The sequence below is a fragment of the Schistocerca piceifrons genome, chromosome 1 (genome assembly GCF_021461385.2).
Source record: "Schistocerca piceifrons isolate TAMUIC-IGC-003096 chromosome 1, iqSchPice1.1, whole genome shotgun sequence".
Taxonomy (NCBI): Eukaryota; Metazoa; Arthropoda; class Insecta; order Orthoptera; family Acrididae; genus Schistocerca; species Schistocerca piceifrons.
In genome coordinates, this window is record NC_060138.1 from 1,226,789,380 (window position 1) to 1,226,816,919 (window position 27,540).

Sequence of the window (27,540 nt, forward strand, 5' to 3'; positions counted from 1 at the left end):
TCATGATGCACCATGAACTAGTAGGCCCACAAGTTTAACACAACAGAAGTTTAATGACATTTTGGACATCATGTTGTGGCGTCCAACAAAATTAGTGAGGAGATTATTGAAAGAGGCTAAAGTCTCTTGTATGACAGCACGTAAAGCTATAACCAAAGAATGTGGATGTATCCATAGAAATTTACTGCTGTGCAACAATTACATTGTACAGACCATGCAAAACAAATAGTGTATTGTGAATGGTTTCAGTGATTTGTTAACCAGCATAGAGCTGGTGTTTTAGATCAAACCTTTTTTACTGATGAGGCTACATTAATTCCCAAAACTCATGAATTAGGTCATCCAAAAATCCACATACGTTAAGAGAAATGCCATTGCATGTAGATAAACTTGGAGTATGGGTTGCCACAATACGAGCATGGATTATAGAGCCCATCTTTTTTTATACTACTGTCACTTTGGATGTCTACTGTTCCCAAATAATTTATCCATTTATTGCTCTGCTGAATGAGAATGACATCACTCATTTATTTTTAACAAGATTAAAATACTACTGCTCATATGGCGTATCAGACCCTCCGACTTTTTCATAAAATCTTTGGAGACAGTGTAATTATGAAAGGTCTCTGTCCCCTGTGATCATCGGATCTATCTCTGCCAGACTATTTCCTTTAGTATACTGCTAAAAAATTCGTGTATAAAAATAACCCAAAGACAATAGATGAACTGAAGACAGTAATAACTGATTATCTGCACAAAGTTACACACGGAACACTGGTAAAGGTGTTTGCAAATAAATGTAAATGTGTTGAACTATGCCTTCAAGAAAGAGGTAAACATTTCCAGCACCTACTGTGATATAGGAGAGAGCAGTGGGTTGAATTGTAATTACTAAAGTTCACTGTTTTAATTGTAATAATGTTGAATCCCCTCTTCCGACATAAGTGCAGCCACTAGCAGTGAATTTCGACCACTGGCGCCCTGGCGTATACAGCGACATGAATGTGTTGCCAACTTTATATGCCCTGTTAGATGAGACATAAGGAGCTTGCCGCAGTGGAGAGACTTCGGGGCACACTGTATTTTGTTCTGCATAAGACATGGTTCACCATTACATTAACAAAATCACATACAGGGAAAGGAATAATCACTAAAACACTTATCCATTTGAGAAATTTACTGGTGGAGCCATTGTCTATTTTCATCACTAATGGCACTAACATTATCCAACAAGAAGTCCAAATGATCATTCAAGAATTGTAGTGAAATCTTCCATCCCATAAGATGCTAATGATCTCAGTAGATCTTGTACAATACCATGATAGGTCTCAGCCTATGGTTGCCTACAAATTTCTTCAGTACTTGTGAAAGAGACATTGTAGAGAGTTTCAGGGAGAGCATAAGGGAACAACTGACAGGAATGGGAGAAAGAAATACAGTAGAAGAAGAATGGATTGCTTTGAGGGGCGAAATAGTGAAGGCAGCAGAGGGTCATGTAGATGAAAAGATGAAGGCTAGTAGAAATCCTTGGGTAACAGAAGATATATTGAATATATATTGATGAAAGGAGGAAATATAAAAATGCAGTAGACGAAGCAGGCAAAAAGGAATACAAACGTCTCAAAAATGAGATCGAAAGAAAGTGCAAAATGGATAAGCAGGGATGGTTAGAGGACAAATGTAAGGATGTAGAGGCTTATCTCACTAGGGGTAAGATAGATACTGCCTACAGGAAAATTAAAGAGACTTTTGGAGAAAAGAGAACCACATGTATGAATATCAAGAGGTCAGATGGAAACCCAGTTCTAAGCAAAGAAGGGAAAGCAGAAAGGTGGAAGGAGTATATAGAGGGTCTATACAAGGGTGATGGACTTGAGGACAATATTATGGAAATGTAAGAGGATGTAGATGAAGATGAAATGGGGGATATGATACTGTGTGAAGAGTTTGACAGAGCACGGAAAGACCCAAGTCGAAATAAGGCCCCAGGAGTGGATAAACATTCCATTAGAACTACTGATAGCCTTGGGAGAGCCAGCCCTGACAAAATTCTACCATCTGGTATGCAAGATGTATGAAACAGGCGAAATACCATCAGACCTCAAGAAGAATATAATAATTCCAATCCCAAAGAAAGCAGGTGTTGACAGATGTGAAAATTACCGAACTATCAGTTTAATAAGTCACAGCTACAAAGTACTAACATGAATTCTTTACAGATGAAAGGAAAAACTGGTAGAAACCGACCTCGGAGAAGATCAGTTTGGATTCCGTAGAAATGTTGGAACACGTGAGGCAATACTGACCCTACAACTTATTTTAGAAAATAGATTAAGGAACGGCAAACCTACATTTCTAGCATTTGTAGACTTGGAGAAAGCGTTTGACAATGTTGACTGGAATACCCTCTTTCAAGTTCTGAGTGTGGCAGGGGTCAAATACAGGGAGTGAAAGGCTATTTACAATTTGTACAGAAGCCAGATGGCAGTTATAAGAATCGAGGGGCATGAAAGGGAAGCAGTGGTTGGGAAGGGAGTGAGACAGGGTTGTAGCCTATCCCCAATGTTATTCAATATGTATATTGAACAAGCAGTAAAGGGAAAAAAACAAAAATTTGGAGTACGAATTAAAATCCATGGGGAAGATATAAAAACTTAGAGGTTCACAGATGACTATGTAATTCTGTCAGAGACAGCAAAGGACCTGGAAGAGCAGTTGAATGGAATGGACAGTGTCTTGAAAGGATATAAGATGAACATAGATGAAAGCAAAACGAAGACAATGGAATGTAGTCTAATTAAGTTGGGTGATGCTGAGGAAATTAGATTAGGTAATGAGACACCTAAAGTAGTAAATGAGTTTTCCTATTTGGGGAGCAAAATAACTGATGATGGTCAAAGTAGAGAGGATATAAAATGTAGACTGGCTATAGCAAGGAAAGAGTTTCTGAAGAAGAGAAACTTGTTAACATCGGGTATAGATTTAAGTGTCAGGAAGACAGTCCTGAACGTATTTGTATGGAGTGTAGCCATGTATGGAAGTGAAACATGGACGATAAATAGTTTGGACAAGAAGAGTTAGATGGGTAGATCACATAACTAATGAGAAGGTATTGAATAGAATTGGCAAGAAGAGAAATTTGTGGCACAACTTAACTAGAAGAAGGGATCAGTTGGTAGGACATGTTCTAAGGCATCAAGGGATCACCAATGTAGTATTGGAGGGCAGCAAGGAGGGTAAAAATCGTAGAGAGAGACCAAGAGATGAATACACTAAGCAGAATCAGAAGGATGTAGGTTGCAGTAGGTACTGGGAGATGAAGAATCTTGCACAGGATAGAGTAGCATGGAGAACTGCATCAAACCAGTCTCTATATTGAAGACCACAACAACAACAACAAGAGAAATGTTAATCAAAATATTCTGTCCAGGTAGTAGTTCATTCCGAGCAGGCCATCTTTATCTTGTAATAGCATTTTTTTTTTCCTTTTTGTGTGCTTTCCCAGACACATAGAGAGCAGCAGTGCTTTGCATCCATACTGTTATGTCGCAAGTCAAACCACTATGGCATTTTATTGCAGCAAGCTACCTTGCAGTACGAGCTCGTAGCTTTGGAGTTGGTGGCAGTAACAGCCACCTGTATCTCGGTGTGATTCACTCGCACCTGTCGTAGCACGACTGTGGAAAGCACAGCGACAAAATATTCAAACCTTTAAGAATCTAAGTAAACTATACTAAATTTTATTCAATTTTGAAAAAAAAACTTTATATTTAGACTCTTGTTATAAAAAAAAAGCTGGTTGCAAAATCTCAGCTTTCTTGCTGGGATACTTTCGGAGCTAGAGAAAATTACCAAAAATACCAAAAAGTGACACTAGTGAGATTAAAGTCAGTTCAGATGCATAACAGTTTGTCCTTTGCTATCAGTTGGAATCATTACTGAAGTTTACAAAAGTTAGGTTAGTATGTTTGAATTTTTGTACTTAAATAACGTTCACTATTTTTCGTTTTTGTAATAGAGAATTCAGTGAGAATTAATATTCATTTATTAGCTATTTGTTTTTTTGTGTAAATAAATGAGAGTGTGTGGGACATACATAAAGATTCAATATTATGTCCTGTTAAACGTTATGTAACTTGGTCATGGGAAAGTGTGCAACAAGCTGTTGCAACGAAAGCTGTACTTGCTTGCTGATGACTTATGCCCAAGTGTGCCTGTTTTTGTGAGAAGGCAGCAAGAATATTTATTTGCAGAGTAATGTTTTTCTAAAGTTATTTCAGGATTAGTTTCCATTTCATTTGGTTTGGTGGAACATTTTATTAATATCTGCAGCATAAAATGATGTAAATGCATCTGTGAATGTTGACTGGAGTAAAACAGTTTAGGCGCGAATATGATCTTGAAAGACTGATCTGATTGGTTGTTCATGTGATCAACCAATCAGAGTGAAGTCTTTCCTGTGCTCTATCAAGTAGTATATGCGCTGTGAGCAACAGCATTGAGGCAGTCGTAGTCTCGCTGTCGGACGCGCAGGTCATGTTGAATATGTCTGAAAAAGTTATGTGTAAAATGAAGAAGGTACTGTTATTTTGCATTTGGTTTATATCACTGTGAAAGCAGATGCATTTATGGACAGATTGTGAAAATTTGAGCTTTGTGAAGGAATTATTTGGAGAGATAAACACATGTAAATCTCAGCCTTTGTGAAGAATTCCGCATGGCATATTTCGTAATTGTTTACGGAATAGGTGGCGAGCAACTTCGTTTACGAAATCCACTGAAAAGGACCAAATGTAAAACTCATGTTGTAGCTGAGTACAAACTGTGAAAATTGCGTAACAATTCGGGTTGAACTTTGGTACATTTCTGGCTGTCTTGTGTGTGCACTAGATGGTATGAGGTATGAGATGAGGACAGTGATATTAGCTGTTAGTTTTAAATGTGGGCTGATGGCACCTATTTGATTTGGCATCTAATTAACTTCATCTCTCAATATATGGTAGGAATTCTTTTTATTAAGGCCATAAGTAAAGAAAAAAGTAACTCAACTGCTGTTAAATTCAACATCTTGGATTTCACTAAGAAAACATAAAAAATTACTGTGACCTTTGTTATTAAAAATATGTACCTGTAAATTAGAAGTATTTTGCCATCCAAATTGTCAGCTCAATGTAAAACTTTTAACTGAAACTCACTTAAAAGGCCGTAACTCACTCAAAAGGCCGGTCAGCAGTGGCCCCAGGGTTGCTCTGGGCTGGGAGGCTGACTCCAACACCCAACAACCATCACCCCAGAGTATTCTGCTAGTGTTGGTAGTAAATGAATGACCAGCTGAGTTTCGGGTGGATACAGGAGCAATGAGTAGCCTAATTAATTTAGACGCGTCCAGGCTTTAGGGCGGCCTTGGATTGCAACAGTCACTATGTCAACTTGTATTTTATAATAAACAGTGTATGCTTTTATGTGTGTGTGTATTGGGGGGGGGGGGGGGGGGGGGGGGAGGAGAAATTCTCAATCGCAGCATGCTATAAAGATGTGGAATAGTAATTTAATTGTTAGACAGTGAAATGAAAAACAAGTTCAAAGTCACAAATTTTACTTTTTTTTATTTACGTGATGAGTAGTTTTGGGATGGAACCCATTTTTAAATCATCGTAAAATAGTCAAAAATTGATATTTCCAGAAAAGCAAAACCATGTCAACAACTTGCAAATGATCAGTTACAGTGCATACATATAAATGTCTGTGCCGTAACTGTTCGTTTGGACATTTTTGACATGTTCTTGCATTTTTGGAAATACCATTTTTGACTAGGTTATGATGGTTTGAAAATGGGTCTCAGCCCGAAACTACATCTACATCTACATACATACTCCACAACCCACCACACGGTGCGTGGCCGAGGGTACCTCGTACCACAACTAGCATCTTCTCTCCCTGTTCCACTCCCAAACAGAACGAGGGAAAAATGACTGCCTATATGCCTCTGTACAAGCCCTAATCTCACTTATCTTATCTTTGTGGTCTTTCTGCGAAATGTAAGTTGGTGGCAGTAAAATTGCACTGCAATCAGCCTCAAATGGTGGTTCTCTAAATTTCCTCAGTAGCGATTCATGAAAAGAACGCCTCTTTTCCTCCAGAGCCTCCCACCCGAGTTCCTGAAGCATTTCCGTAACACTCGCGTGATGATCAAACCTACCAGTGACAAATCTAGCAGCCCGCCTCTGAATTGCTTCTATGTCCTTCCTCAATCCGACCTGATAGGGATCCCAAATGCTCGAGCAGTGCTCGAGAATAGGTCGTATTAGCGTTTTATAAGCGGGCTCCTTTACAGATGAACCACATCTTCCCAAAATTCTACCAATGAACCGAAGACAACTATCTGCCTTCCCCACAACTGCCATTACAAGCTTGTCCCACTTCATATCGCTCTGTAATGTTACGCCCAAATATTTAATCGACGTGACAGTGTCAAGCGCTACACTACTAATGGAGTATTCAACTAGTCCTCGAGTGAACAAAAAGAGCGAAATTTGCAGCTTTGGACCGGTTTTCACTGTACTGATTAATAGAAGTTGCCGACCCACAGCTATTCCAGCATGCTGGAAGTTCATTAATTGCTAGTAATTAAATCCATTTAGAGTCCCAATTGGTCCCCTTTCAAGATTTGGACTATTACTACAGTTGTACGGCAAACTGTTTGAGAATACCTTTTTTGAGGATCATGTCTCCCTTAAGCAATTCCTAAATTTTGTAACCCCTGTGCCAATCCTCTTCACTATGCATGACATTGTCAATGGCAAGCTGCAGCATTGGCAAGAACTCAGCATTGTTTCTCCTATTTCATCTAGTCAGTGGGCCACCCCCTTGACGGTGATTCAGAAGCCAAATGATGCCATGTGCCTTTGTGGCATTTTTAAACAGACAGTCAATGTCCAAGTAGCATAGATTCACATCAGAAATCTTAATGAGCATATGCTGTAATGTTGTTTATTGACTAAACTGATGAAAAAAATGGTACACTGTGTACAGTTATGATGAATTATGATGGAATTGTCATGAAATACAGTTTATATTCTAAAATATGCTCAATGAAAATAAACAAATACTAAAACTAACACTTATAAAATTTATGCAGAGAATTCTAAAGGTTATCAACATTAAGCAATATACAGAGAACCAGGAATCTGTAATTATAAAGTTATTAAATGTTTTATGAATCTTGTATTATTGTGGAAATGTATTTTCAGTACTTTGGTAATTTTAATCATATTATTTTGATTTGTTTGTTAGTCTGAAACTATTGTTATAATTTATAAATTCAAATTCTGTAACTTTTTCTGGAAAACTTTGTAACTTTTAATTGAAACATCTAAATATCTCCATTACACTCTGTATATATTCATGTTTTCATTATTGACAGGAATATAAGGAATGGTGCCAGCAGCTGAGGAGGCTCAGTTTCATCACAGGTTTTGTACGTGTCAGTGATATGTCAACATCCTGACGTGAAACATGTGTAAATCTGTAATGCAAATAAACAATAATTTTAAATAAATCAACTGTTTCAGCTGCATCATTTCATCATAATTGATTAATCAGGTCACGCAAATCCTGAAATTATGGAGAAACCAAGACCTTCTTACAGGTGGACACAAACTGCAGCAAAGAGATACTCCCAATCTTCAGTCATCATGAAATTAAAGCAAGAACTAACTTTCATAGCCCAACAAAGTAGTTATGTTGTAAGTTTCTGGCAAATCAGTCAGGGGATCAGATTTTTCTCGCTGTTCAGAGTCTATTGCGCGGATCCTATTATCCTTAGATAATGAAACTGTTCGATAATCGTTATTGATGTAAATGTTCAAAGTGAATGATCACCAAAAATTTGATGTTAATACTCATCAAACACCACGCTAGTAATGGTAGAAACTCTGTCCTGAAGCAACATGTGAAAATATGACATATGCAAACTGAGAATAAATCACTGAAGTCGTTCCATAATTAACACTTTACCCCAAACCGAACTCATTGTTAAGTGCATATCGAGTTACATAATATGGCATCCAAGGCTGTTCCTGACAACCGTACAAACACAACGCAGCTTCCAACACAGAGGCTTTACTCTAGCTCACACATGCTTATTTATATAGCCACGGTGGGGACCGCCAAATGCGCAGCCAACAACATTTGCCTTACTGACGAGCCGCTGGGCTAACAAAACACCACTTCAAGTTACTAAATAATTAATTTCTTCATTCGCAGAAGGCCAAGGAAGCTCTCGATTTAACTGTGCAATCAGCACACAGGTAAGTATCTATAATAAAATTCTAATGTGGCTAGGTTAAATACTTTTGGCGAGAGAATTATTTTAGTTGTACTGCACGCAATAGATGAGCTCTGAACTTGCCCTTTGGAGCAACGCTACAGCTATAGTTTTATAGCTACCTTTTTGAAACTTCTCACATCTTTGTTACTATAGCGTATCTCCATTCTACCTAAATCTAAACATTCTAGTTTTATCTAATCACTTACTTAATCTATCTTGCTTCAGTACTTTTAGGACACAAAAACAGAAAATCATGAATTTCTATCAAAATGTTACTTTGTGAGATCCAGCTTGCTGTTCCCATTAAATTACAATGAAAAAGGAATCCAAATATAAATTTTGAAGTTTCTAGCTTATTCCTGTTGCGCCAATGATTTTTAAGTAAAACGTCCAAATTTCGAAAACTGTGAAAGTTACCAAACTGAAACTTAACACATTATTATTTTAGCATCACTCCTGACATGCTATCAACTTTTCAGATTATTTACTTTATTTTTAACGTATTGCGCAACATTCATGACATCATAGCTAATTACAGTGGACTAAGCTGGCACACAATGGAAAGCATATGAATTTTATATGGGGTGAGTAGGCTGCTTCCCTACATGGTGACTTGCAACACGCCAGCTAGTGAAATTTATTTTATTTTATTCATTTATTTATATCTTTCAATACATGTTTCACAGTCCAATATTGTGCTATAGCACCTGGATGGAGAAAAGGTCAAGACATTTAATTTATTATCATCTTCATATAATTAACAATCTAACAATGTAAATACAAATTTCAAATACTACTTATTTGGTTTATGAAGTACAAAAGCCATTTTCATGAGCTTCACAACACAAAACATGTGATTTATAAGGCCTAATTAAAGTAGCAAGCGATATTAAAATGGAAAAACACTGAAAGATTTGAGAAATAGTCCTTCCTAAATATTTCATTTAGAGAATAGAAACTTTTTTCAACCAAAAACTTATTTAGTTTACTTTTAAATAATTCCACTTACTTGTGTCAGACTCCTTCTTTCTCCTTCCCTGTTGGCCTCCCTTGGCCAAATCTTGCTTTTTCGATCCCAACGGTATTAGGTTTTGAGGCCCGAGGGCGTCTTTCCAATTTTCTTATTCCTACTTATGACCCAACTCCTGAGGGGAGCCCACCCTTTAAGAAAAGCCAGCAGTCCTGTAAGCTGTGAGGGTAACACTGCAGGTTGGACGGGAGGGCAGCACCCTCTCTTCATAAAAAATTAAACATGCTTTCAAGACTACAAGTAAGCCTCGGAACATTACTGACAAAAATAGATGACGTCTATAGCAAAGAAACGGTATATGATTTGGAACGTGGAATGTAAGGAGTCTGTACAAGACAGGAGCTGCAATCAGTGTGGTCAAGGAAATTCAGAGGTACGAACTAGACCTAGTTGCACTGCAAGAAATCCGGTGGGACGATGCTGGGAGCATTGATGTTGAAAACTGTACAATTCTGTATGGAGGCTGTGAACGAGGTCATCTGTTAGGCACTGGTTTCTGCGTCAGTAAGACGTTGGCCACTAATGTTTCACAATTCGTTTCAGTCAACCCAAGAATATCTGTTCTAACTCTGGATGTAAAGCATATTAAGACGACTTTTGTGAACTGTCATGCTCCCACGGAGGAGAGCGAATGTGAAGTGAAAGACGAGTTCTATGTGCAGCTAGAGGCAGTGATGGACACTACACCAAATGGACACCTGAGGATCCTCCTTGGTGATATGAATGCCAAGGTCTGGAAAGAACAAATATTCCAAGGCACAACAGGAAGGCACAGTCTACACAACCTAAGCAATGACAATGGGGTTAGGTTCATCAGCTTCGCTACATCATTAGGGTTGTTCATCTCCAGCACAAACTTCCAGCGGAAAAACATACATAAAGGAACCTGGGTGTCACCAGATGGGAGAACTGTAAATCAAATAGACCATGTAGCCATTGATCTCAGAGGCAAGAGATGGGTGTTAGACATTAAGACAGCATGACGTGCCGAAGGTGGGAGTGATCATTTCCTGGTCAGAGGCCGTTTAAACACACAGTGTAAAGGAAGTTAAAAACAGTGGAAAGGTACCATGTGGAGAAACTGAAAGATGAGGCAATGAAGAGCGGATACCAGTTGCAACTTAGTAACCACTTTGAAGCACTCAGTGAAATGGACGCGAATCAGGACCTTGAACTAATGTGGGGAAACATCCAGAGCTCAGTTAGGGATACAGCAAAGGAAACACTCATGGGAAAACCAGTGGGCAAGAAGATCTGGTTTGGAAAGGAATGTGCAGATGCCCTGGAATGGAGAAAGGAAGCCAGGAACAAGTGGCTGAAGGGGACAAATCTGTCACAGGCCAAAGCACAATTTGAGGAGGTCCAAAAGACTACACAATCAATTCTGAGAAGAGCAAAGAGGAAATACATAAGGAATATCATCATCGAAGCAGAAACAGACTTCAGAGGACAAAAGACTAGGGAAATGTTTCTGAAGGTGAAGTACCTCTGCAAAGGTCACCAGGCCAAGCAGAAATTTGTCAAAGATTCCCGTGATAAGATCCTGACGAACGATAGGGACATGGCTGAGAAATGGAAAGAGTACTTTCGACAGCTGCTAAATTGTGATGAACCCGAACTGCAGTTCAATTTTCAGTACCCAATTACAGCCAATGCAGACTATCCCCCACCTACCCTGGATGAGACAAAAACCAGAATCAGACACCTTAAACAGAATAAGAGTCCAGGTGAAGATGGAGTACAGGCTGAAATGATCGTGGCAGGAGGAGAGAAACTTGCAGGAGAATGGAAAACAGTTCTGATTTGTCCAATACATAAGAAGGGCGACAAACTGAAATGTGACAACTATCGAGGAATCGTCCTGCTTAACGTCTGTTGTAAGATCCCGTCCAATTGCCTCATACATAGAATTCAGCCAGTGGCAGAATCGGTGACTGGGGAGTACCAGGGAGGTTTCTGGTCAGGACGGTCAACAGTAGATCACATCTTCAGTCTCTGGCAGCTCACTAAGAAACTGGGTGAATATGGTAAAGATTTGCATATTTTATTCGTTGATTCTAAGAAGGCCTATGATTGCATACATCGCAAGAGCCTGCTCAACTGTTTAAGGGAGTTTGGCATAGCAGAGAAACTCGTCAATCTGATAAAGATCTGTCTGAATGAAACATGTGCAAAGGTGAAGATGGGAAATCGTGTAACTGAGGAGTTTGAAATTGTGACAGGACTCAGGCAAGGAGATGGGTTGTCCCCTATCCTGTTCAACTTTGCCCTCGAGAAGATCGTACGCGAGACCTTCCAAGAGAACAAAGGGATTGAAATCGAAGGAAAAAGACTGGCATAATTAGCCTATGCAGATGACATCTGTTTACTCTCTAGATCGGAAGAGGAGTTGGAGTAAATGACCAAAGCACTACAGGAGGCTGCAGGCAAATTTGGGCTAAACATAAATGAAGCCAAGACAGAGTACCTCGTTATGACGCATGGTCATTGTCAGACTGCTGATCATCTACAATCACTGCATGTTGGGGACCATTCCTACAAGAGAGTTCAAGAATTCAAATACCTAGGGGCACTTTTCACTGAGAACTCATCATGTGAAGCAGAGATCAATGCCAGAATACAATCAGGAAACCGATCTTACCACAGCCTAGCACAACTGCTTCGGTCCAAATATCTCTCCAGACAGTTTAAGATTGTTGTTGTTGTTGTTGTGGTCTTCAGTCCTGAGACTGGTTTGATGCAGCTCTCCATGCTACTCTATCCTGTGCAAGCTTCTTCATCTCCCAGTACCTACTGCAACCTACATCCTTCTGAATCTGCTTAGTGTATTCATCTCTTGGTCTCCCTCTACGATTTTTACCCTCCACGCTGCCCTTCAATACTAAATTGGTGATCCCTTGGTGCCTCAAAACATGTCCTACCAACCGATCCCTTCTTCTAGTCAAGTTGTGCCACAAACTTCTCTTCTCCCCAATCCTATTCAATACCTCCTCATTAGTTACGTGATCTACCCACCTTATCTTCAGCATTCTTCTGTAGCACCACATTTCGAAAGCTTCTATTCTCTCCTTGTCCAAACTAGTTATCGTCCATGTTTCACTTCCATACATGGCTACACTCCATACAAATTCTTTCAGAAACGACTTCCTGACACTTAAATCTATACTCGATGTTAACAAATTTCTCTTCTTCAGAAACGCTTTCCTTGCCATTGCCAGTCTACATTTCATATCCTCTCTACTTCGACCATCATCAGTTATTTTACTCCCTAAATAGCAAAACTCCTTTACTACTTTAAGTGTCTCATTTCCTAATCTAATTCCCTCAGCATCACCCGATTTAATTTGACTACATTCCATAATCCTCGTTTTGCTTTTGTTGATGTTCATCTTATATCCTCCTTTCAAGACACTGTCCATTCCGTTCAACTGTTCTTCCAAGTCCTTTGCTGTCTCTGACAGAATTAGAATGTCATCGGCGAACCTCAAAGTTTAAGATTAGACTGTACAAAACCCTGATCCAGCCTGTTGTTCTATATGGCTGTGAGACATGGAGTATCCGGAAACAGGACTTCCATAAGCTCCTTGTTTTTGAGAGAAAAGTGCTTTGGAAGATCTTCGGTACCGTTCTGGATGCAGATACCAGGGGAATGGAGGATCAGATACAACCAAGAGCTTGAGGAACTATGCCAGCAGCCCAACATAGCAGGAACTGTCAAAGCCAAACGAATGCAGTGGGCCAGCCATGTGGCCCGGATGAAGGATCACAGATGGCCTCAGAAGCTCCTGGATTTCACACCTACAGGAAAGAGACCGCCAGGGAGACTCAAGAAGCGTTGGAGGGATAGACTCCATGAAGATTTAAACCAAGTGTCAATAGATGTGATCGGATGGCGGATAGCAGCAATGGACAGAATACAGTGGAGGATGAAACTTGTAGATGCGTGCGGTCCACTGGGCCTGATCGCGTAGTAGTAGTAGTAGTAGTAATAATAATTTAAATAATTAATTATTTTCCTGTAGGTATTTAACATCACTGTGTATTGAGCTGATGATTTTTGTGCAAATTTATTTTTTAACTTTTTGCACCATAGAAAAAATTCTTCAGGTATCTCACATCTCAGAACCTTCAAAATCGCAGCGCGTCAGCAATCGTTGGTTAATATATTAAAAAAATAAGAACCCGCCTCAATTGCGAAAAAAGCACAATAAAAAACACAAGCTTTTTTTAAAAAAAATTATGAACCATATTTTTTCGAGCTTTAATGAGCTTCACCATAATATCAGTTTTACAATTGAGCGAGAATCCAATACTAGGTCCTTAAATTTTTTGGACCGCACTTTAACTGTGGTTGACAACCGCACTGAATTTAAAATTTTTCAGAAAAATACATTTTCCGACAATAGTATACCTGCAGACTCAGCCCATCCGTACGCCCATAAGATGGCCTTTTTTCATTCTAATATTCATCGAGTTACAGCTATCCCTCTTGCACCAGATGCGGTAGAAACTGAACTTGTCACACTTGAGAATATTGCTATAAATAACGGCTATAGGCCTCAGCTGGTGAGACAGATGTATAACAAGAAAATAAATAAAAATAAAATTACGTCTTCCACACTAGGGGATGCGTTAGATGACAAACAGGCGACAACGATATCTATCCCTTACATAGGCAATATAAGTTACAAATTGGGGCGTTTACTCAGAGCCCATAATTTCAGAGTCGCCTATTCTACTAATAATAGTTTACATAGGAATTTAATTCACTCCTTGCAGAGTAAGAGCGATAAACTTTCCCAATCAGGAGTATATAAAATTACATGCGGGGATTGTCCAAAATTTTACATCGGGCAAACGGGGCGAGCTCTGGGTCTCAGGTATAAAGAGCATATTCCTACTAGAAGTGGTGACGGTACTAAGGGCTCTAAGTATGCAGAACACCTTGTGTAAACGGCTCATGCGCCAAGCCCTCCAGTTAATATCGAGTTACTTCATGCCGAGGTTAAGAGCTTAAAACTGGATGTTTTTGAAGAAATGCAGATCTTCAAGCATCTCCAACATGTTTAAGACAATATCCTTAACGACCAACTCCTACTAAGAAATAGAAAATTTTTTGAAGGTTTTGCACCTTTACTTTGTTCCTCATACTTGTAAATCTGATGACCTGGGGATTATCACATGCGCGTGCTGATTGGCGAACACGGTTGGTTAAGTTGTTCATCTTCTTTCTTTTTATCCTCATTTTCCTTTTACGATGAAGGTGATTTTAGCCTGTTGAACAACTCACGTTTTATCCCTATATCTTTATTACCATGACGTCTTTAGACTACATCCCCTCAGCCCCCCCCTCCCCCCTCCCTGACTAACTACTGGCTTTAGGTATAGTTTTTAAGAGTTCCTCCTGTTGGCATAGGTAGCTTCATATATGTTTCTTTACCAGCATAAGCAACCGTGTGCAGTTATTTTTAGGTTTCCTCTCCTATTTAGCTCGTCCCCTGTTCTATCCATTCCATTTTTTGATATACGTTGATCCACGGTTGGGAATATACGGGCTATTTATCCCCGAACCATGTATAAACTTTCTCGTAATCGTATGCGCATGCGCATTCAAGTAACTTCCCTTGTCTTGCGCATGTGCATAGATAGTGGGTCCGGCTTGTAAGTGAGCAACCATTTGTAGCTGCAGTTTATGGCGGGTCATGGCCCATCGAGCATAGGCCGGTGTGAGGTGGAGCGTACACCATTAAATTAAGTAGTGCTTTTGACTTTGTACATATGTACTGTTTACGTTTTCCTTTTCTTTTTCATTTATAAATGTATAGCTATGGTGTTCTTTTAATCATTGACAAAGGTCTTCTTAGGCACTTGTGGTTTTTATTGTTGTTCTGAAGAAGGTGTAGTTATCTATACCGTGACCTGGGTTAACACTTAACACTAGGTGTTTTTTTCGCAATCGAGGCGGGTTCTTAGTTTTTTAATATCTCACATTTCCTTCTCATGTTATGATGGTGGTATGTCTCATTTGTTTCATACAGAGAAGGAGTGTAAAATATGAATATCATGATCAAAAAGAGATAATATAAAATGGTTAATATCCCTGTCATCTCAAAAAGATTTCAAGATGAGGTTCTTGGAGGTGCTCCAGACACATTTCACAATCTTTTTCTGAAGACTTTTTTCAGTGATGGTGATTTCGTCCCACAAGATGATTCCATAACACATCAGTGAATGGAAGTAACCAAAATGGTCAGATTTTGTGACATTCAGGTCTCCAATATCTGGGATTATTTTGATGGCAAAAGTTACTGAGTAAGCCTTTTCAAGGTTTAGAGGATGTAATGTTACCAGTTAAACCCATTATCTATATGGACACATTACAATTTCAACATTATACCTTCTTTATCCACTGGCTCTCATGTTCAATAACCATCTTTTGTTTGCTCCCGTGATCAGAATGGAATTGAATGCAACAGATTTTGTTGGAGTTTATTGCTGGATAGTTTACTGTGAGTCAGTTAAGAACATTTAAAAGGAACTGGTTGGCATTAAATTCTAATGATTCAGTGAATGTTTTATTGTCTATCACATTGTATGTGTCATCTACAAACAATATGAAGTTCCCTGCTTTGTTGGAGGGAGAGATAGATCAATGATGCTTATAAGAAATAGCAGGGGACAAAGGAAGACACCTTGTGGAACACCCTATATTACCGTTCTCCAGTCAGACTCTACCCTCCTACCAGCATGCTATTTCCATCAAACACTACTTTCTGTTGTCTGTCCTGTACATGGAATTGAGGAAGTTACTAAACAGTCCTGGGATTACACAGTGGCAGGCTTTCTCTGTAAGTATCCTATGGCTGCAGTTGTAGTGATAACTGTTTCCTGCAGTTTCGTGCTGTTTAGATCAAAGTTGTCAAAATGATTGGCAATCCTAGCATACATTAATTTTCCAAGTTTTTAGAAAATTGAGTCAAAAGTGAGACTTTCCTCCAATGCTAAGTAGCATATTGGGAAACAAGTTTCCTCCAGCAAACTCAATCAGCTGCCACGTTTTCAGCTTAGGATTATAATTTGTAAGATCTGTGGCAATATCTTTTTGAAGAGTCACTTCACAGTGGTACATTTCATTCTTGCAAGGAAGATACCTCGACTGAGGGAGCTGTTGAATATATGAACCAGGGCTGCCTTTACCATCTGATTTCAGCAGGGTTTTAGTAGTTCTGTTGAAATGTTTCAGTACCTGTTGAGCTTTGCTTTTAAAAGAAGTGATCGTTTTCCTTACTTCCTGTAATGTTATAGGGGCTACACCTACCTGACCTATAGAATTACGGAAATGTTCTTTTAGTATTTTTCCTCAGCTACATTCAAAAATGGTTGGGAAGGGAGTAAGACAGGGTTGTAGCCTCTCCCCGATGTTATTCAATCTCTATATTGAGCAAGCAGTAAAGGAAACAAAAGAAAAATTTGGAGTAGGTATTAAAATCCATGGAGAAGAAATAAAAACTTTGAGGTTCGCCGATGACATTGTAATTCTGTCAGAGACAGCAAAGGACTTGGAAGAGCAGTTCAACGGAATGGATGGTGTCTTGAAGGGAGGATATAAGATGAACATCAACAAAAGCAAAACGAGGATAATGGAATGTAGTCGAGTTAAGTCGGGTGATGCTGAGGGTATTAGATTAGGAAATGAGACACTTAAAGTAGTAAAGGAGTTTTATTATTTGGGGAGCAAAATAACTGATGATGGACGAAGTAGAGAGGATATAAAATGTAGACTGGCAATGGCAAGGAAAGTGTTTCTGAAGAAGAGAAATTTGTTAACATCGAGTATAGATTTAAGTGTCAGGAAGTTATTTCTGAAAGTATTTGTATGGAGTGTAGCCAAGTATGGAAGTGAAACATGGATGGTAAATAGTTTGGACAAGAAGAGAATAGAAGCTTTTGAAATGTGGTGATACAGAAGAATGCTGAAGATTAGATGGGTAGATCACATAACTAATGAGGAAGTATTGAATAGGATTGGGGAGAAGAGAAGTTTGTGGCACAACTTGACCAGAAGAAGGGATCGGTTGGTAGGACATGTTCTGAGGAATCAAGGGATCACCAATTTAGTATTGGAGGGCAGCGTGGAGGGAAAAAATCATAGGGGGAGACCAAGAGATGAATACACTAAGCAGATTCAGAAGGATGTAGGTTGCAGTAGGAACTGGGAGATGAAGAAGCTTGCACAGGATAGAGTAGCATGGAGAGCTGCATCAAACCAGTCTCAGGACTGAAGACCACAACAACAACAACAACATTCAAAAAGTGCTCATTAAAGATTTCTTCCACAGTCACCCAAGTTTATTAATTTTAGAACTCAAATACAAACTTTTAGACTTCTGAATAACTTTAATTAACACTGCAATCTGTGCTGCCCACAATACAAATCATAGGTTATCAAACAATGGAAAATCCAGAATGGAATAATGATAATATTATGAAAAGGATAGAGTGCTACTCACCATGCAGAGGAAATGTTGGATTGCTGACAGGCACAATAGCTTGAACATTATGTCACCTACAGTTACAATGCATACTGCATTGAAAAACTTTATCACAAAATGATCAAAATGTGTGTCAGAAGAATGAGCACATAAAAATTACACCAATCTAGAGTTCTTGCCAGCCAAAATTGCAATTTGACAATAAAACCAATAGCATTGAACACCATAGAGGACAGAAAATATAGTAACCACATCAAAAACATCAAGAGAAACAATGTGTTTTTACTGGGTGATAGTCACAAAGTCGCTGAAGAAATAAAAAATGGTATTCTAGATAGTTACATGCAATGTAAGAATGAAATTCTTAGACATAATTTATGTCAGTGATAAGAATTATGATTGTTTGTACATACCTAATATTGGTGTTCCTCCATCCTTAGGTGTGGTCCACTGTAGTTTGATAGTGTGATGATCCGAACCAAGAATTTCAAGAACTGGAGTATCAGGTGGCATCAGCACAATAACTTGGTATGTTATCTGATCATCACCAAATAGATTTTTTGCTATACAAGAATAATTTCCTTCATTTACTTCCTCCAGTCCTGTCAGAAATAAACATGCACTTCTAAAACGATTATGTATATATACTGGGTAGTACGCACAGATGTGACATGCTTCGAGGGAATTACTTTACCAAATAACTAGTTTCCTTCATAAGCTTTGGTCTATTGTTGTTATTCATACACACATTAATAGTTGGTGCTGGTTAACAGCCACTAGAAAGATGATGAACGTATTACACATATTCTGGTTTTTGCTCACAGCTAATAGGACACATGACAAATGGCTTACTTAGTTTTGTAAAAAAGTATATTTACTTTCTCACTAGTGAAATTACTGAGATATATTTAGAGCATATTAACGTACTTGTTATGTGAAGTAAGCCCTGTGATATTTTGAAACTAGAGTCGGATTTAAGGGTCCTCTTTTTGTGGAGCCACCGCACACTAGGTGTTGGATTTCCAACTGCCAGGCATGACATGGTAACGCTTGTTTTCAAAGCACGGCGTAAAACTTGAGAAAAAGATGCGATGCGAGCAGGAGCTAAGAGACAAAAGAAACAATACTAGATAGAGAAGCTAAAAATAATTACACAATTTATGCCACAAATATAAGGAACTTCACTGAAAGTTATGCACTGGTTCCCTGAAAATGAGAAAAAGTGTGGAAACTCTACATATCTCAACACTATTATGTGCAAATACACTCCTGGAAATTGAAATAAGAACACCGTGAATTCATTGTCCCAGGAAAGGGAAACTTTATTGACACATTCCTGGGGTCAGATACATCACATGATCACACTGACAGAACCACAGGCACATAGACACAGACAACAGAGCATGCACAATGTCGGCACTAGTACAGTGTATATCCACCTTTCGCAGCAATGCAGGCTGCTATTCTCCCATGGAGACGATCGTAGAGATGCTGGATGTAGTCCTGTGGAACGGCTTGCCATGCCATTTCCACCTGGCGCCTCAGTTGGACCAGCGTTCGTGCTGGACGTGCAGACCGCGTGAGACGACGCTTCATCCAGTCCCAAACATGCTCAATGGGGGACAGATCCGGAGATCTTGCTGGCCAGGGTAGTTGACTTACACCTTCTAGAGCACGTTGGGTGGCACGAGATACATGCGGACGTGCATTATCCTGTTGGAACAGCAAGTTCCCTTGCCGGTCTAGGAATGGTAGAACGATGGGTTCGATGACGGTTTGGATGTACTGTGCACTATTCAGTGTCCCCTCGACGATCACCAGTGGTGTACGGCCAGTGTAGGAGATCAGTCCCCACACCATGATGCCGGGTGTTGGCCCTGTGTGCCTCGGTCGTATGCAGTCCCGATTGTGGCGCTCACCTGCACGGCACCAAACACGCATACGACCATCATTGGTACCAAGGCAGAAGCGACTCTCATCGCTGAAGACGACACGTCTCCATTCGTCCCTCCATTCACGCCTGTCGCGATACCACTGGAGGCGGGCTGCACGATGTTGGGGCGTGAGCGGAAGACGGCCTAACGGTGTGCGGGACCGTAGCCCAGCTTCATGGAGACGGTTGCGAATGGTCCTCGCCGATACCCCAGGAGCAACAGTGTCCCTAATTTGCTGGGAAGTGGCGGTGCGGTCCCCTACAGCACTGCGTAGGATCCTACGGTCTTGGCGTGCATCAGTGCGTCGCTGCGGTCCGGTCCCAGGTCGACGGGCACGTGCACCTTCTGCCGACCACTGGCGACAACATCGATGTACTGTGGAGACCTCACGCCCCACGTGTTGAGCAATTCGGCGGTACGTCCACCCGGCCTCCCGCATGCCCACTATACGCCCTCGCTCAAAGTCCGTCAACTGCACATACGGTTCACGTCCACGCTGTCGCGGCATGCTACCAGTGTTAAAGACTGCGATGGAGCTCCGTATGCCATGGCAAACTGGCTGACACTGACGGCGGCGGTGCACAAATGCTGCGCAGCTAGCGCCATTCGACGGCCAACACCGCGGTTCCTGGTGTGTCCGCTGTGCCGTGCGTGTGATCATTGCTTGTACAGAACTCTCGCAGTGTCCGGAGCAAGTATGGTGGGTCTGACACACCGGTGTCAATGTGTTCTTTTTTCCATTTCCAGGAGTGTACTAATGAAGACAGGCAAAATACTATGCCCACTAATAGCCAAAACAATATATTATTGTGCAACACACAGAAGTATGTATGTTACTCATTCTTTTTTCCTCTTGTGAATTGTACTTCTAAAGACAATGGCTTTTATCTTCTAATGTGTCTTGTGTATTCACTATGCCATACACTTTGTATTTATGGCAGAGGGGACAGGAAACTTTGTGGTGGTAAGTCTAGGACCATCAGTCTTTGTGCCAATGTCCTGGATTAAATTCCAAATGTGTGCACAGTGTCTCATGATGTGAGGGCATGCGGCACTGTTGAGGGTGATCCTTTTGTCAGATGGGGATGCTTAGCTTGGCGGCCCCTTGATGCTGTTTGAGAGGAGTGAGCTATGTCCTGGCACTGGGGTTGGCCTCGATGAAGTTCACGTGTACCAATATGCCAACAGCTGTGAACAACCTTGTTGCTTTCGCCTCTAATCTCTCACTCTGGCCCAGAGGTATTACTCTCAGGTGGAAGAAGAAGCTCTTGCCATAGTCTACACTCCCTGGAAATTTCATGCTCCAAGTTTCATCTTATTACTGACCATAAACCCTTGGTTTCCTTGTTCAGCCCTCACACCTCCTTGCCTAACAATGCAGTATACCACCTACAACATCGGGCGCTGTTCTTCTCTCTCTAGAATTATAAAATCCATTTTTGACCTATATCTAAAAATGCCGATGTGGATGCCATGTCCCATCTTCCTGTGGATCCTGATCCTGACTTTGATCATGAAGAATAGCTTTGCTCCCATCTTGATACTGAAACGCAGACTGCGGTCAATGGTTTCAGAAATTATGAGCTGGTGCATAGCAGCTGCTGTTGCCACAGACCCAGTTCTCCGATAGGTGGTTCAGTTTGTTCAACAGGGCTGGCCATTTAAATTGCTGGGACAAGCTTCGGATCCCCTGCACGACCATTTTTCCTTACAATATTGCCTCTCTGTTTTTGACTGTGTTTTGGTGTTGTCCACAAAAGAACCATCTCTTAGAGCAGCCACTCCCACTGCGTTATGGTGCGACCCCTGTTACAGCAGTCCGCCCTGCCGCCCTCAACATCAGTCCTGTCATTTCCTACCCCCATCCCATTGGCTGAATCCTCCATGTACTTCACCCTGGGATTCCAGCTTCCTGGCACCAGGCTCTGGTCAGTATCCTACCTCAGGTCCATTGCCGCAGCCTGTTGTTCCAGTTGGGCCACCTCCAATAGCCCCATCACCTCAGCCATCTTCACCGGTGGGTCCAGCCCCATCTCCTCTGCACTAGGACCTGCCAGCTGATAAATGTAAATGTCTTGTGACTAGAGCCTCCCGTCGGGTAGACCATTCGCCGGATGCAATTCTTTCAATATGACGCCACTTCGGCGACTTGCGCATCGATGGGGATGAAATGATGATGATTAGGACAACACAACACCCAGTCCCTGAGTGGAGAAAATCTCTGACCCAGCCAGGAATTGAACCCAGGCCCTTATGATTGACATTTTGTCACTCTGACCACTCAGCTACCTGGGTTGGACTGCCAGCTGATGATGACACAGAGATGTTGATGGCACTCTCCTCTCCAGTGCTGTCAACGGGTGATGCAAGGGCCACTGCCCTCAGGAGTGCCTATGCTCCTGCGCGTTCTGGCCCTATAATCCCATGCCTGCCTTGCACATCGTCCTGCCCCCTCTGTCAGCACCCTCTGCTGCCACTCCAGAGTCGATGAGTGTGACTCTTGTTGGGCTACAGGAAAATCCTCTGTCACCATGGCACCCACTGTGCATGAGGCAGAGGTGTGCTGTATCCTGCTACTAGTGTGAGTGAGTATGAATGCACTGAGTGTGATGACACCACGTGTGAGTGATTTAACTGGCTGCCAACTGTATCATCATGAGCTATCTGCTGGAGGCCACCTGTGGTAGGCGAGAATGTGACGCAATCTCTGCCACACTGTCTGCTGGTGACAAGTGCGTATATATGTACGGAGCAGTGCTGACTTACTCTCTCTGTGTCCATTCAATTGTATCGTTCACACCAGTTGTGGCTTGTAATGTGTGGATCCATGAGGTGTTTATTTCTGTTACTGTTCAGAGATTTATGAATAAAGCCATACTTGTGTTACTTGGAACAGTTTCGTATATTACTTGGTTACTACAGCTTTGGAGGTATTCTTCAGTTCTTTGCTTCCTTCAGGTGGTTCTAACACCCCCAACTCTTAATGTTAGGAATTTTTTACCAATTATATAAAATTTGGCTTCTCATATTTCATTTTCGTTAAATTATTAAATTTATTCTCTTAATATACTGATCACCCAGAACATTATGACCACCATCCAAGCAATAGCAACAACACCTCGCGAAGAATGACTGCTAGTCAGACAAATGTTCAGTGCATGTAATATCATATCAGTGAGCATGCTGTCCGTGTGTATAATGTGGAAGGCAAGCCATCAATCTGAATTCAACCGAGGGCAGACTGTGATGATCCACAAACTCGATACAAGCACTTCAGAAACTTTAACTTTTCCCGGCAAATTGAATGTTCAAATAACTTACAGGTTTGCTGCCGGATGATGTCCTCTGTGAACCGAGGTATTAAATTTCCTTGCACATTTCTTCCTCCTCGCATTTGTGCCTTGAGAATGGCAGGGTGTGCTCCTGTCGAAATATCGGCGGTGTTCGATGACATCACCCAGCAGCAAACCCGTAAGTAATTTGAACTTCAGAAACTGCACGACTTGTTGGGTAGTTGAGGAGTGCTGTGGTGAGTGTCTTCAACACATGGCAAAACTGAGGTGAAACCACAGCCAAATGTCATGGGGTTGATCAGTCACACCTCATTACAATTGTCGGACGACATAGGCTAGGCAGACTTATAAAGCAGTAAAGGCAGTGAACTGTGTTGGAACTAACATCAGACTTTAACACTGGGCAGGGTACAAGTGTGTCTAAACACACAGTGCATCGAACACTATGAATGATGGGTCTCCACAGCCAACAATCCATGCATGTGCCAATGTTAACACCACGACATTGGCAACCGCAACTGAAAAGGGCACATGTCCATCAGCACTGGATGCTGGCACATTGGCAGAGCACTGCATGATGTGATGAATCTTGATACCTTCTGCATCATGCCAATGGGAGGGCATGAATCCATAGTCTTCTAGGGGAACTGTTCCTTGGTACCTCTACTGCAGGATGGAGACAAGGTGGTGATGGCTCCATTATACCCTGGGGAACATTCATGTGGGCTTTCATGAGTCCAGTGGAACTCGTGCAAGGCACTATGATGGCCAAGGAGTATTGTACAGTGGCTGCAGACCACATTCACCCCTTTATGACAGTCATGTTTCTCGATGGCAGTGGCATTTCTTAACAAGGTATTGCACCATTTCACAGTACCAAGAGTGTGATGGAATGGTTTGAGGAACACAGTTGTGAGTTCCAATTAAAGTGCTGGTTCCCCAACATGCCAGATCCGAACACCTCTGGGATGTGATTGGAGATGGTGTCAGAGCTCCTCAAGCCCCTCCCTGTAATTTACAGGAATTAAGTGACCTGTGTGTGTAGATGTGGTGGCGACTCCCTAAGTGACCTACCAAGTCCTCATTGCTTCCATGCCATGACATGTTGCAACTATTATACATGCTAAAGGTGGACATATGGGCTATTAGGTAGAGGGTCATAATGTTCTGGCTGATCAGTGTCCGTTTTTCAAAATAACTTTCTTTTGCATAACATTATATTTATCCCAGCTTGGTGACTAATGACTGCATCGGTGTGCATACCAAACCCAATAAGACCAGAAGCACCAATGATGGGGGAATGGGCTACTTACAACGTAAATTATCAAACATCATTGGTTACAGCACATTGCTCATAAATGTCCTATACTTGGTGATGGAAAAAAGGAATGCACACCAATGCTACACTAAGGCTAAGTGATGAGGAATGCCACACATACAAAGGAAAGAGCAAATCACTTGAGTACTCAATATATGGTGATAACAAGATACATTCTCAAAACTTTAAGCAAATATAAAGGTTAGCTGTTGTACTCCTAAGAAGTTATATGTACAGCTTTCTATGTCACTCATCACTTGAATCACTGGTTTCTTGAAAGCTATGTAGCATCTAGTACAACATAACAACTTATTTAATGGATAACAGTTATAGGCAGTAGCAGCAGAAAGTTGTAGTAGATGACAGAAAATTTATTTCACATTATCTGTTTACCATAAATACGTAATTAAATTATTCTACAACAGTACTCCATCTCACTCTCTGGAGTTTATTCAAACATCGGAGGGGGGGGGGGGGGGGGGGGGGGGGGGGGGGGGGGGGGGAGGTGTTAAGTGTTACATGTACATATAGGATCAGTCAAAAAGGGCTTCACGATTTTGGAAAGATATAGAAATTTACTGAGATAATTTGCAGGACCAGTACATGTGTAATTTTATAGCAAACAACCAGTACCCTCTTCCAGCACCAGGAGTGCCAGTATAGTACACAGTTAAAATGGCTACTTTCACTGATGTGGAGAGTGCTGTCCATTTCGTGCATTTGAATGTGCTTGAAAACTTTTTTGTTCCACAGATCAATGAAGATAACTGAGCTGCAATGGTTTACTACCAGCAAGATGGTTCACCAACCCATTTCCTCATGGAAGTTTGAGGTTTCTTCGATAATCACTTCACAGGTCAATGGATTGGTCGTGAAGGGACAATCGCACGGCCACCTCGATCCCTTGAAGACCATGTGTATGTTCCCCCTTACCAAACAATTTCACTGACCTGAAAAATCGAATCTATGCTGTCATTGGACAAGTTATGCACAATTTGCTTCAATGAGTGTGGGAAGAAATTGATTACTGATGATATGTATGCCACATCACAAATGGTAGGCACCGCAAACCAATATGAAATTTTTAAATTTTATGTGAAACTTTAGGCTGTTTGCTAGAAAATGATGCATCTGCCTATTCCGTAAGTTATCTCAATAAATTTTGATATCATTCCTAAGTTATGAAGTCGTTTTTGACTCACACTATATTTAAGGCACTAAAGAGCACACTATATTTAAGGCACTAAAGAGAATTGTGTTGGAATGATGCATAGGAAATGTCAACACATAGTGTGGCCTCATAATTTATCCACATAAGTAACACACAATTCTGGGATTACAGAAGCTACTTTTATTTCACAAAGTAGAAGACACACTGGCATTAGATAAAAACAAACTTGCACTCTAAAGCAAAGGAACTTCTGTAACATGGCAAAGATAACAATACAAAACACGCCAGAGAATCCACATCTACCGCCTGCTACTCTTATGATGAACAAGTACAAAAAAATAGATCACTGCCAGAACAGTAACATCATGTGTGCAGTATTGTTACTCTGTTATTTAATTTATTTATGCCAAAAAGGAAGGTAATGGTTCCAATAAACTTCAAACAACATAGAGCACTGCATTACAACAACTATCATAACACAGTCTAACTATCAACAGTTCAGACCATAGTTCACACTCTGTTCAGCTTACCTCTTGAATTGGGTGCCTGTAGAACAGGCCGTGTAGGATCACCTTCACCTACTATAGTTGAAGCTGTCACCCAAAACTCATACTGCTCTAATTCCTTCAATCCCCGAACCTCATGTGTCCTTATAGTGGGCCCTGCTTGAAAGCTGGCTTGCTGCAAAAGTTTATAACACAACAATGTAAGTTACTGAAAACATCATTACCACATAAATATAACTGGTAAAATAGAATGAAAGGGGGGGAGGGGGGGAAGCGAATGGAGAAGATGGAGGATCTAGATGGCATGCTGTGAGGCACTCATTTAAGTCAAACATAGTCTACTCAGCAGAAGGATCTGATATGTCATTGGTCGGTCAACTTTGTTCTTGGCAAAAGTTTGTTGGTATCCATTCATTTGGGTGACCAGCTGATGTTGAAAAAGTTGCAGTAGAGTTCATGTATGGGATGACAATATTACAGGTAGTCCTGGCTGTGATAGAGTATGATATGAATGCCTATCTTGTATTAAAGAAGGGTACAAGTCATGCAGCTTTCAACATTTTAAACTTCTTCTCCTGGATTTTATTTTCTCCAAGCAGCAACACTCAGTTAGCAGCTGACAAATGCAGATGGAATTGAAAGTGATGCATCTGACTCAAGAGCTGCTGCACTGCAGCTTCCATGAATAGCTGACACTTACAATACAGAGTCAAGCACAAATCAGTATCTAAAATGATGTATTGGGTTTAAACAGACAATGGAAAATCCAGGCTGGAATAATGATAATATTGTGAAAAGGATAGATTGCTAATCACCATATAGAAGAGATGTTGAGTTGAAGACAGATACAATGAAAAGACTGCTATATATTTAAGATTTTGCCCAACAGGCCTTCTTCTCATGATTCCAGTCTCTGATCACTGAGGCCAGACTCTTAACTAAATCTAACAGCTATATACTGCAATAACCATGGGATGTTGAAAGTGTATAAGATGCACTCACTTCCTTAAGATCATCAGTAACTGTACTTCTCAATCCTTTTGACATTTAAAATCTTAATTACATGGTCGGCTACAGCAGTCTCAACCCAAAGCATACAACAGCACAGTTTTTTTTATTGATCTAAGTAACCACGCAAGTCTCATCAAAGTCTTATGAATGTAGAAGAGTGGTAATTTTTCAAATGTATCTTCTACATAAAAATGATATTTACCATAGGACATGGTCTGACAAAAATATTCTCAGAGGTTTCCTCAGGGGGATTCAAGGCTCTTAGGTTTCTCATTTAATTTGGGATGTACACTGGCTGATGACACACCTGAACCATTGGGATTGCTTTTGTTTGAAACTGTAGACTTTGAATAATTTCAACAAATGGAATGGGAAAGAAAGGTCAGTCAAGACAGAGCCTCTGCGTATCTGGAAAAGGTAGATACAGATTGAGTGTAGCATGTGCTCCAGAGTTTG

The 27,540-nt window shown here is 40.7% G+C and overlaps 1 protein-coding gene across 1 annotated transcript in view; it reads right to left on the bottom strand.

The window, feature by feature from the left end:
* The window catches only part of LOC124779593 (Down syndrome cell adhesion molecule-like protein Dscam2), a 296,162-nt gene that overhangs the window by 44,022 nt on the left and 224,600 nt on the right, over nucleotides 1-27,540 (bottom strand). The window contains 3 exon segments of the mRNA XM_047253720.1: nucleotides 18,265-18,453; nucleotides 18,779-18,955; nucleotides 26,098-26,206. Coding sequence (XP_047109676.1) covers nucleotides 18,265-18,453; nucleotides 18,779-18,955; nucleotides 26,098-26,206 — 475 coding nt within the window.